General features: G+C 41.2%; 1 protein-coding gene across 1 annotated transcript in view; it reads right to left on the bottom strand.

The window, feature by feature from the left end:
* The window catches only part of LOC106593269 (plasma membrane calcium-transporting ATPase 3), a 373,049-nt gene that overhangs the window by 343,640 nt on the left and 15,913 nt on the right, over positions 1-13,496 (bottom strand). The window contains exons 3-5 of the mRNA XM_045692819.1: positions 9,302-9,414; positions 6,657-6,741; positions 3,460-3,717 (exon numbers count right to left, since the gene is read on the bottom strand). Coding sequence (XP_045548775.1) covers positions 3,460-3,717; positions 6,657-6,741; positions 9,302-9,414 — 456 coding nt within the window. The remainder of the gene's footprint in view (positions 1-3,459; positions 3,718-6,656; positions 6,742-9,301; positions 9,415-13,496) is intronic.

A 13,496-nucleotide genomic window follows, 5' to 3' on the forward strand; every position in this document is an offset into this window, starting at 1 on the left:
TTCCGGCCAGGATCTCTTCCCAAGAGTAGGCTCCCTTGCCGTCCAGGACGTCCTCCCATGTCCATTCCTCCCTTTTTTTCTCCTGTGGCTTCCTCCTCTTCTGCTGCTTGGTCCTTTGGTGGTGGGTGGTTCTGTAACACCAGTTGTCATGGAGAGAAGACCAAGGCACAGCAGGTATGTGAATACTCATATTTAATTTCCAAAAAAAGGAGTAAAGCATCCACTTAACAAAACAATAAAGGTGACAACAGCAACAGTTCTGCAGGCTATTAAACGCAGTGCTAAAACAACCACCCACAACCCCAAAGAAAAACACACACACCTATATAGGACTTCCAATCAAAGGCAACTCAACACACCTGCCTTCAATTGGAAGTCCCAATCAACAACACAATCATTCACATAGAAAAACTGCCACGTCCTGACCCCAAAACTAATACAATAGCTCCATCTGCTGGTCAGGACGTGACACTGCAGTACTTAATGCAGCTGGTGGCCACACCAAATACTGACTGTTACTTTTGATTTTGACCCCCCCTTTGTTCAGGGACACATTATTCAATTTCTGTTAGTCATATGACTGTGGAACTTGTTCAGTTTATGTCTCAGTTGTTGAATCTTGTTACATACAAATATTTACACATGTTAATAAGTTTGCTGAACATAAACGCAGTTGACAGTGAGAGGACGTTTCCTTTTTTGCTGAGTTTGTCCTGGTTACCTACCGTATTATCTACCTTCAGATCATTGTTAGTTGTGTTACATTGTGTGTCTGTCTTTATTGATTTGTCGAAGGCTTTTGACACCGTGGACCATGCTGTGTTAGTGCAAAGGTTAAAATGTTGTGGAATTACTGGTCATGTGTAACAATGTAGGTTCCGTCCCTCTCTTCGCCCCAACCCGGGCTCGAACCAGGGACCCTTGCACACATCAACAACTGACACCCCACGAAGCATCGTTACCCATCGCGCCACAAAAGCCGCGGCCCTTGCAACACAAGGGGAAACCCTACTTCAAGTCTCAGAGCGAGTGACGTCACTGATTGAAACGCTTTTAGCGCGCACCACCGCTAACTAACTAGCCATTTCACATCGGTTACACTTACCCCCCTTTTGACCTCCTCCTTTTCCGCAGCAACCAATGATCCGGGTGACGGCACCAATGTAACAGTGTAGGTTCTGTCCCTCTCTTCGCCCCAACCCGGGCTCGAACCAGGGACCCTTGCACACATCAACAACTGACACCCCACGTAGCATCATTACCCATCGCGCCACAAAAGCCGCGGCCCTTGCAACGCAAGGGGAAACCCTACTTCAAGTCTCAGAGCAAGTGACGTCACTGATTGAAACGCTATTAGCGCGCACCACCGCTAACTAACTAGCCATTTCACATCGGTTATACATGCTCTAGATTGGTTTATAAATTACCTATCAAATCGTACACAATGTGCAATGGCGGATGGTTGTTGTCACGACTTCCGCCGAAGTTGGAGCCTCTCCTTGTTCGGGCGGCGTTCGGCGGTCGACGTCACCGGCTTTCTAGCCACCACCGATCTATGTTTCTTTGTCCATTTGTTTTGTCTTGATTGTACACACCTGGTTTCCATTACGTTATAATTTATTCCCTATTTAACCCTCTGGTTCCCACATGGTTTTGTGAATGTTTGTTCATTGTTAAGTGGTCGCTCTTTTGTGTCGAGCTGGAATATTTTCCCTGTATGGAATTAGTTTGTGATTTATTCGTGTAAAGTACGTTTTTACTCAGTTCTGTGTCCTGCGCCTGACTCCGTCCTACCCGCTGCACACTGACACTTGACATTTGTAAATCTCAGTCCATAGAGGTGTGCTCAGGTGTTCCGCAAGGTTCTACTTTGGGCCCACTGTTGTTCATTTTGTATATCAACAACATTGGGGATCTTATTGAAACAGCGGATGTTCATTTTTATGCAGATGATACTGTTCTTTATTCAAGTGGTAGTAGTTTATCTTTAGCTTTTGAAAATGCCCAAAGAGCATTTAACATCATACAACAGAATCTGTATGATTTAAAGCTGGTTCTAAATTCGGATAAAACAAAATGCATGGTATTTTCAAATGCCAGGCATGTTACTAATCATGTCATTACTACTTTGGCTGGACATACTATAGAGCAAGTTAAAGTGTATAAATATTTGGGTGTGTGGGTTGATGATAAGCTGAGCTTCACTGTTCATGTAGAGAACTTGATAAGGAAGCTCAAGTTAAGAATAGGTTTTTATTACCGGCATAAGTCTTGTTTTTCTCTGGAGGCCAGGAAGGAGCTGGTACGATGTACATTACTGCCGGTTTTAGATTTTAGCGATGTTATATATGCAGGCCTCAAGCACTACCCTGAGAGCACTTGATTCAGTGTATCATGCAGCCCTCAGGTTTACAAATCAGAAACGTCTAACACACCATTGTGATCTCTACAGCGCTGTTGGCTGGTCGCCATTGACATTGCGTATGCTTAAACACTGGTATACACTGATTTAGAAGGCCAAATTGGCTAAAATGCCATTTTATCTCTGTTCTTTTTTAGTCCCGTGTGGCTCAGTTGGTAGAGCATGGTGTTTGCGATACCAGGGTTGTGGGTTAGATTCCCACGGGGGACCAGTACGGAGAAAAAAATGTATGAAATGTATGCATTCACTACTGTAAGTCGCTCCGGATAAGAGCGTTTGCTAAATGACTAAAATGTAAATAAATATCAATTACGGTCCCATTCTGATTCGCTTCTAACAGTATCCCCTAAAATTGGAACAGGTCATGGTAGAAATAGTTTTAGTTACTTAGTTCCGTGGTCCTGGAATTCTCTCCTGAACATTTTAAAATGTGATGATCTAGTTTCGTTGGTGCAGTTTAAACACGTCATCGATGTATATATCATAGAAGAGTGTAATTTTCTTTAGGACAGCTGTTTTTCAGTCAAGACTTTCGTGTTTTTAACGTAAAATGTTTTTGTTGTATTGTATGTGTTTATAGTTGTGTTTAATGTTGTGTTAGTGTATGTAATTGTTGTACTGTATGTGTGTTTATAGTTTTGTTTAATGTTGTGTTAGTGTATGGAAGTTGTTGTACTGTATGTGTGTTTATAGTTGTGTTTAATGTTGTGTTAGTGTATGTGTGTTTATAGTTGTGTTTAATGTTGTGTTAGTGTATGTAATTGTTGTACTGTATGTGTGTTTATAGTTGTGTTTAATGTTGTGTTAGTGTATGTAATTGTTGTACTGTATGTGTGTTTATAGTTGTGTTTAATGTTGTGTTAGTGTATGTGTTTATAGTTGTGTTTAATGTTGTGTTAGTGTATGGAAGTTGTTTTGTCTGAAACGTTGTTCCCCCTGATGCTATTGGACCAGGTCTCGCTTGAAAAGAGATGTTAATGAGAAAAACCTGTATAAATAAAGGTAAAATAAAAAATAAAAATTGTCCTGTTACCTACCGTATTTAACCTGAGCCATGTCCCCCACCACCATGTCAGCTACAGGTATCTGGATCACGTTTCCTTTCCGTACGACGGCGAATCGCTGCTCCTGTTCTATCCTGCTCTGAAGCCCACGGAACTGTTTCTCTTTAGACCAATCATTGAAGGCCGTCACCAGGACCACACAGACGACGGACAGCAAGATGGCGGCGCCCTCAATCCACCCGGCTTCAGCCTCGCCCTCATCCTCTGCCCCTCCCGACACGTTACCACACGCTGGGGAGAAACACACTGTTATCCATCTACAGTGCCTTCAGAAAGTATTCACACCCCTTGACTTTTTCCACATTTTGTTAGGTTACAGCCTAATTGTCACAGTTGGATTAGTTTTGGTCAGGATGTGGCAGGGTTTTTGTGTGTGTGAATGGTTGTGTTGGTGATTAGGACTCCCAATTGAAGGCAGGTGTGTTGAGTTGCCTTTGATTGGGAGTCCTATATAGGAGTGTGTGTTTTTCTTTGGGGTTGTGGGTAATTGTTTCTTGTTTAGTGTGGTTGCACCTGACAGGACTGTTGGCTGTCAGTTTTCTCAGTTTGTTTTTGTTATAGTGTTCTTTCTATTAAATTCAAGATGACGAACACTAACTCTGCTGCATTTTGGTCCTTTCCTGAAGACAGCTGTGACACTAATTCCAAAATGACAAAGCAAAAACTGTTTTTTAGAAATGTTTGCAAATGTATTAAAGATATAAAAACAGAAATACATTATGTACATAAATATTCAGACTTTTTGCTATGAGACACGAAATTGAGGTCAGGTGCATCCTGTTTCCATTGATCATCCTTGAGAGGTTTCTACAACTTGACTGGAGTCCACCTGTGGTAAATTCAATTGATTGGACATGCTAACCTCCCCTGTTATTGTAATGGTGAGAGGTTAGCATGTCTACTATGTATGATATAAAATGCTAACCTCCCCTGTTATTGTAATGGTGAGAGGTTAGCATGTCTTGGGGGTATGATATAAAATGCTAACCTCCCCTGTTATTGTAATGGTGAGAGGTTAGCATGTCTTGGGGGTATGATATAAAATGCTAACCTCCACTGTTATGGTAATGGTGAGAGGTTAGCATGTCTACTGTGTATGATATAAAATGCTAACCTCCCCTGTTATTTTAATGGTGAGAGGTTAGCATGTCTACTGTGTATGATATAAAATGCTAACCTCCCCTGTTATTGTAATGGTGAGAGGTTAGCATGTCTTGGGGGTATGATATAAAATGCAAACCTCCCCTGTTATTGTAATGGTGAGAGGTTAGCATGTCTTGGGGGTATGATATAAAATGCTAACCTCCACTGTTTTTGTAATGGTGAGAGGTTAGCATGTCTTGGGGTTATGATATTTGTCCCTATTATTCAGGATTCATTCATGATTAGCCATAATAATTGTAGCATTCACGTTAATGTAGGAGCCTTTTTAAAAATGGTATATTCTTATTTACCATATTGGCTCTATTTTAATAAACCAAATTAAATGGTAAATCTTTGCGCTGCTGTCGCATTATAGGTTTGGGGGTGTTCGTTAAATAGCCTGCAGCATTCAGTATTTGCTAAATATTTTGAACACGTTTGCAGTCCACATTGTTTTAATTGCATTGCTTCAATATGGAAGTACATTGTTAAATATAGGCTATAGCATAGGGGCCAGGCCTACTGTAAATTGCAGTCCGTGAACATGCCAAAAGTAGTCAATAAGCAACATTAAATTCAATAGGCTATTGAGAAGGCCCAAAAAGACACTATAATTCTCATGAAATTCATATAAAAACTAAGCAACAAATGGTTTTAAATAGACTAAATGTCTAAATACAGCTACAGGCACCATAATTGCTCCCTGTGGGCGTATAATACAAACAAGGCAACTTAGACTATGGAGGGTTTTACACACATCCCAACTTTTTACAGGAGCTGGATAAAGATCCATTATACAGAAAAAGGGGTAACGTCCACTCACCGTTATACTGCTCGCAAATATAATGTTTTATAAACATCATCGAACCATCTTACAGATCGTATTTGCACTTCTCCAGAAATAGCAGACGAAACTGAATTGCATTCAAGCCATATATATACGTTCTCACCATAAACCCTTGAATGGTGAATCTTAATAACAACTTTGGATTTAAATCCAAATAAAATGAAAAAACAATCAATCAATATTTCTAAATAGGATTGGGTCAGAAGCATGATATCATAAATCTCTTCTCTCGTTCCATGACACCCTGTGAACAGTTAGGCTTAAACGTAATTTCCTAAGAACATTCACACGTCTTCACAAAACACTATATGCTCCTGTCAACTGTATCGTTGCCTATGTGCGACACAGATTCTCAAAGAAATCTGCCATTTAATATGGCATTATATGACTGAATAGTTTGGAGCGGTGTTTTTGGTAATCGGACGAGGGGCGATCTTTGATAATGAGGATGGATTGCCTACTTGAACAAGCGAAATGCAGGTATGTGAATAATGAATAAAAGCAAAGGAAAGAAAATCTAAAACCTCAAAAATATTTCAAAGCACTCTCAGTAGACCATTTAATAGGCCTTTATTCATAGGCAATTTGGCTAATGGCCAGGATAAAACGACGTACCAACGCGATGTCGCTAAACCAGCCTTGATAAAGGAGAGTGAAGGCTATGCTTGGTTTTAAATCAAACTAAATTAAACTAAATACGAGATTCACCTGCACAAAAGGCACATCTCTCAACGCTTCTGCTTTCAAAATCCACGCCATTATCAACTGTGTTACCGTTATTAAGACCTGCTTTTTGTGGGACTTAAAACGTCCCATTGGCGCTGCATGAAATGATCACTTTTCTGCTTGTTTTTAAGGACAAGCCTCAAATATTGCCATCCCTCAGGTCACTTGATGTAATCATTGGGTGGAATATGGGAAGAAAATATCAATACTTTAATTAATACACTATAAGTGAATTTGTCCAAATACTGATGACACCTTCAAATGGGGGGACTAGATACATGAAAATACCCTCAAATAAAAGGTGACATTCTGTACTGTCGGCTCATATAAAACATTTTTTATCTCTAATCCAAAATGCTGGAGTATAGAGCGGTTTTAGCATCACGGAGGGGAGTGTGTCTGTCTGTCAGCCAACCAGGCAACCATCCAGACAGACATCGATCCCAGGTCGTACCCTCAGTGTCATCTCCTGGGGGTTGGTAGAAGGACAGGCCCAGGGAGATGATAGCCGCCACCTCCAGGATGATAAGAGTGACGTCCTGTAAAGCAATCAATCAATCAATCAATCAATCAATCAATATATCAATATATCAATCAATCAATCAATCAGTATATCAATCTATATATCAATATATCAATGAATATATATATATATATATATATATATATATATATAAATAATCAATCAATCAATCAATCAATCAATCAATATATCTATATATCAATCTACATGTAACTGCCATAATAAAGGAAACAAATAAAGTAGCCACCAGCTTCGATGCACGTTGGCATTGATTCTACAAGTGTGTAGAACTCTTGGAGGGATGCGAAACCATTCTTCCACGAGAAATTCCATAATCTGGTGTTTTGTTAGTGGTGGTACTCCTCCAGAATCTCCCATAAGTGTTCAATTGGGTTGAGATCTGGTGACTGAGACGGCCATGGCATATGGGCTCCCGAGTTGCGCAGTGGTCTAAGGCACTGCATTTCAGTGCAAGAGGTGTCACTACAGTCCCTGGTTTGAATCCAGGCTGTATCACATCCGATCGTGATTGGGAAGTCCATAGGGCGGCGCACAATTAACCCAACGTCGGCCGGGGTAGGCCGTCATTGTAAATAATAATTTGTTCTTAACTTTCTTGCCTAGTTAAATAAAGGTTAGTTAAAGCTGCAATATGTAACTTTTTTTGGAGACCCAACCAAATTCACATAGAAATGTGAGTTATCTATGTGTCATTCTCATTGAAAGTAAGTCTAAAAAGCATTCGATCTGTTCTATGTGTGCTATTTCTATGCTTAAATTTAGTTTTTCTGCCTTTTACTTTCAGTTTTGTTCACCCTCTTCAAACAGCTTCAAACAACTGAAAATAAAATATTTTTGGTCATGGAAAATAATTTCACAGTGGTTTAGATATTACAATAATTCTCTACACTCTGACTGCTTGTTTTGTCACATAATCTGAAATTAGGCGAAATATTAGAATTTGTGAGCCGATTCAGGAAACTAGGCGTATGTCGCAAGTCACGACTTCACCGGAGAGCCGTTTGAACGTAAAAAATATTTTTTTAATCAGAAATGCCTTCTCGGTCATGTGAACTTTCATGTGCCTTAATGACAAACTTGTATGCCATCTGTAAATACTAATACAATTGTTAAAGTACAAGTCTTGTTGGTTCAGCCACAGAAAAAGGCAGCAACCTTCCTGCTAGCCTCGATTGGCTGAGATAATGAGTGGGCTGGACAAGCCGAGAGATGAGTTCGGATTGGTCTTTCATATAGAACGCTTCTGTCTATTTGAGCTTGTCAGTCTGTATTGGTAATCCTGTCAAACTCTGCTTTTTAAAAAATGTATTCAGTAGTGGAGCTGCATAAGTGTTGCTCTCTACTTTCTGGAGGATCAAGTTTTGAAATCAGTGGAATTAGAGTATGATAGCTAAAGAGATGGAGGAAACACCTGTCTCCGGATTACATCTTCAAACTAAGGGCATTGATGGTATGGCATTCCTGACAGGGAGACGCGTCCATCATGCATGATGATGTATACAGGTAAGATAGTCTAGCCTTAGCTAGCTACATTTTCAGATATTACATGTTTCTAATTTTGACAGAAAGTGGTTTCATTTCAAGCTAAAGTGTACTGTTAGCTAGCTAGCTAATGTTAGCTGGCTGGCTCATTAGCTAACGTTACGTGACATGTATGATCTTACACTTTGTTTACCTATCTAGGTTCATTGTTTACCTAGCTAGCTAGTTACGTCTTAAGCTAAATTGTACTGTTAGCTAGCTAGCGTTAGCTGGCTGGCTCATTAGCTAACGTTACATGACGTGTGTACAACACCCATTGAATATGGCCGGTGTCAGTAAATGTCTTCAGAAAAGTGTAACATAATTGTTGCCAGCAGAGCTGGTTAGGCTGTTTTCATGTTATCCTGAGGTAAACAAATCATCGGCCAGAGTGTCAAGTGTGCGCTCTGAACGCTCCGAGAGCGAAACAAGATGGGTGGGGCTAAAGCTTAAGAGGGTGTGAACGATGCTGAATGGGTGGAGACAAAGAAGAGCTCTTCACTAGATACCAACACATTCAAAGGTAATTTTGTCAAAAGCAGAATTACTTTCCCATTGTTCCTCAAATGCAGTGTATGATATACCATTTTGTAGCTCGGAGTCTCTACTTTTATCCAATGTAAAAAACACCACTTCACATTTTTCTACATAAGACCGAATCCAGGCGGTGAGTCACATTTTAGCAACCAGGAAATGGAGGAGCTGTTTCTGCATATTGCACCTTTAACATCTAACAATTCAGTCACCCTGCAGATGGGGGGCATTGTCATTCTATGGGGGTATAGCCATAGTAGCCAAAATAATGGAGAAAATAATGGCCTGCTCAGCATTTTTCTACATGATCCTAAGCATGATGGGATGTTAATTGCTTAATGAACTCAGGAACCACACCGGTTTGGAAGCATCTGCTTTCAGCACACTTTCTATCTAATCATTTACTCAAGTGTTTCCATTATTTGACCTGTATATATCAATATATCAGTATATATACAGTGTATATCAAAACATGAATATCAATCAATCAATCAACATACTTGAAGAGCTTCCCAGACCAGCTCCAGGAAGGTCTTGGGTTGTTTAGGAGGGATGAAGTTCTGACCGAATGACTTGCTACGACGATCCAGGTCCGCCTGGTCACCTGACAGACCTGCAACACACACACACACACACACACACACACACACACACACACACACACACACACACACACACACACACACACACACACACACACACACACACACACGTTAAGTACCAGTCAAAAGTTTGGACACACCTACTCATTCTAGGGTTTTTCTTCAAGAGTGTGCAAAGCTGTCATCAAGGCAAAGGGTGGTTACATTGAAGAATCTGAAAAATAAAATATATTTTGATTTGTTTAAAACTTTTTTGGTTACCACATGAAACTTCATCGCTTTGATGTTTTCACTGTTATTCTACAATGTAGAAAATAGTATTAAAAAAAAAGAAAAACCTTGGAATATATCCAAACTATATCCAAACTTTTGACTGATCCTACACATATATATTTAGTTAATTTAGCAGATACTCTCATCACACCATAGTACCATCAGTCTCCTGGTACTCTCTCATCACACCATAGTACCATCAGTCTCCTGGTACTCTCTCATCACACCATAGTGCCATCAGTCTCCTGGTACTCTCTCATCACACCATAGAACCATCAGTCTCCTGGTACTCTCTCATCACATCGTAGTGCAATCAGTCTCCTGGTACTCTCTCATCACACCATAGAACCATCAGTCTCCTGGTACTCTCTCATCACACCATAGTGCCATCAGTCTCCTGGTACTCTCTCATCACACCATAGAACCATCAGTCTCCTGGTACTCTCTCATCACATCGTAGTGCAATCAGTCTCCTGGTACTCTCTCATCACACCATAGTACCATCAGTCTCCTGGTACTCTCTCATCACACCATAGTGCCATCAGTCTCCTGGTACTCTCTCATCACACCATAGAACCATCAGTCTCCTGGTACTCTCTCATCACACCATAGAACCATCAGTCTCCTGGTACTCTCTCATCACACCATAGTACCATCAGTCTCCTGGTACTCTCTCATCACACCATAGAACCATCAGTCTCCTGGTACTCTCTCATCACACCATAGTACCATCAGTCTCCTGGTACTCTCTCATCACACCATAGAACCATCAGTCTCCTGGTACTCTCTCATCACACCATAGTACCATCAGTCTCCTGGTACTCCCTCATCACACCGTAGTACCATCAGTCTCCTGGTACTCTCTCTCATCACACCGTAGTACCATCAGTCTCCTGGTACTCTCTCATCACACCATAGAACCATCAGTCTCCTGGTACTCTCTCATCACACCATAGAACCATCAGTCTCCTGGTACTCTCTCATCACATCGTAGTGCCATCAGTCTCCTGGTACTCTCTCATCACACCATAGTACCATCAGTCTCCTGGTACTCTCTCATCACACCATAGAACCATCAGTCTCCTGGTACTCTCTCATCACACCATAGTACCATCAGTCTCCTGGTACTCTCTCATCACACCATAGAACCATCAGTCTCCTGGTACTCTCTCATCACACCATAGTACCATCAGTCTCCTTGTACTCTCTCATCACACCATAGTACCATCAGTCTCCTGGTACTCTCTCATCACACCATAGTACCATCAGTCTCCTGGTACTCTCTCTCATCACACCGTAGTACCATCAGTCTCCTGGTACTCTCTCATCACATCGTAGTACCATCAGTCTCCTGGTACTCTCTCATCACACCATAGTACCATCAGTCTCCTGGTACTCTCTCATCACACCATAGAACCATCAGACTCCTGGTACTCTCTCATCACACCATAGTACCATCAGTCTCCTGGTACTCTCTCATCACACCGTAGTACCATCAGTCTCCTGATACTCTCTCATCACACCATAGTACCATCAGTCTCCTGATACTCTCTCATCACACCATAGTACCATCAGTCTCCTGGTACTCTCTCATCACACCATAGTACCATCAGTCTCCTGATACTCTCTCATCACACCATAGTACCATCAGTCTCCTGGTACTCTCTCATCACACCATAGTACCATCAGACTTCTGATACCAATGCAGGATGAAATTGGGCCACAAAATTGTGAACCACTGTCGAGAGAATCTTGTTACAAAATACACTGGAATGTAGTTCAGGCCAGTGTAATACAACATACAAAATACTCAGAAGTAATTAAAATACGTATTGCAAATACATGAAACGTACAGAGCATTAGTAAAGTATTCAGACCCCTTCCCTCTTTCAACATTTAGTTACGTTACAGCCTTATTCTAAAATGGATTAAATTATTTATTTTCCTCATCAACACACAATACCTCATAATGTCAATGCGATAACAGGTCTTTAGAAATGTTTCCAAATGTATTTTTTAAATCTGAAAAACCTTATTTACATAAATATTCAGACCCTTTGCTATGAGACTCGAAATTGAGCTCAGGTGAATCCTGTTTCCATTGATCATCCTTGAGATGTTTCTACAACTTGATTGGAGTCTACCTGTGGTAAATTCAATTGATTGGACATGATTTGGAAAGGCACACACCTGTCTATATAAGGTCCCACAGTTGACAGTGTATGTCAGAGCAAAAACCAAGCCATGAGGTCGAAGGAATTGTCCGTAGAGGTCCCAAGACAGGATTGTGTCGAAGCACAGCTCTGTGGAAGGGTTCCAAAAAAATGATGCAGCATTGAAGGGCCCCAAGAACACGGTGACCTCCATCATTACTGAATGTAAGAAGTTTGACTCTTCCTAGAGCTAACTGTCTGAGCAATCGGGGGAGAAGGGACTTGGTCAGGGAGGTGACCAAGAACCCGATGGTCACTCTGACCTTCCAGAAGGACAACCATCTCTGCAGCACTCACCAATCAGGCCTTTATGGTAGAGTGGTCAGACAGAAGCCACTCCTCAGTAAAAGACACATGAAAGCTCACTTGGAGTTTGCCAAAAGGCACCTAAAGGACTATCAGACCATGAGGAACAAGATTTTATGGTCTGATGAAACGAAGACTGAACTATTTTGCCTGAATGCCAAGCGTTGTGTCTTGCACCATCCATACTGTGAAGCATTCTGGTGACAGCATCATGCTGTTGGGATGTTTTTCAGCAGCAGGGACTGGGAGATTAGTCAGGATCGAGGGGAATATGAACGGAGCGAAGTACAGAGAGATCCTTAATGTCCTTCAGTGGCCCAGCCAGAGCCCGGACTTGAACCCGACCTAACATCTCTGGCGGGACCTGAAAATAGCTGTGCAGCGTGGCTCCCCATCCAACGAGAAACTCCCCAAATACAGGTGTGCCAATACAGGTGTGCCAATACAGGTGTGCCAAGCTTGTAGCGTCATACCTAAGAAGACTCAAGGCTGTAATCGCTGCCAAAGGTTCTTCAACAATGTACTGAGTAAAGGGTCTGAATATTTATGTAAATGTAATATACATTTATACATTTGCAAAAATGTCAAAAAAAAAGAAGTTTTTTCTTTGTCATTATAAGGTTTTCTGTGTAGATTGATAATGGGGAAAAAAACTATGTAATCCATTTTAGAATAAGGCTGTAACGTAACAAAATGTGGAAAAAGTCAAGTGGTCTGAATACTTTCCAAAGGGACTGTAAATATCTGTTCCAATACTCTGGATGTAAGATAGGTGTAATGAAACTACCAAAATCACATATGAGAGAGAGAGAGAGAGAGAGAGGAGTTGAACAATAATTTGTTGAGTGATCATTACTGTGTACATATTCTCTCCCTCCCTTCTTCCCTCTCTTTTTACCCCATTTATTTCTGCCTCTCTTCCTCACACACCCTCTTTCTACCTTCCTCCCTCCACTGCACTCCCCCTTTCTGTTTCTCCCTTTCTCTCTCAATCTCCCCTTGATATGTCCTTGACAATGCGGCAAGCTATTCTAGCACTCCTCCCCCTCTCTCCCTCCCACTATCTCTCCCTCTCTTTACTTCCTCCCTCTCTCTCTCTCTCTCTCTCCTGTCTTTTTCTCTCTCAGTCCTCCCCCTTTCTTTCTCTTAGATGTCTGTAATGGTGTCAAACTGCAGTAGTGAGTATGTGTGTAATTATGTATTGGTATTACAGTTCCCATGGTGAGAAGACTCCTGTTCCTGGGTGCTGTGGTAAAGAGACATTAGTTCTTCAGTGTATCAACTCTTCAAACTGTTGGACA

This window comes from Salmo salar, chromosome ssa13 (genome assembly GCF_905237065.1).
Source record: "Salmo salar chromosome ssa13, Ssal_v3.1, whole genome shotgun sequence".
NCBI lineage: Eukaryota > Metazoa > Chordata > Actinopteri > Salmoniformes > Salmonidae > Salmo > Salmo salar.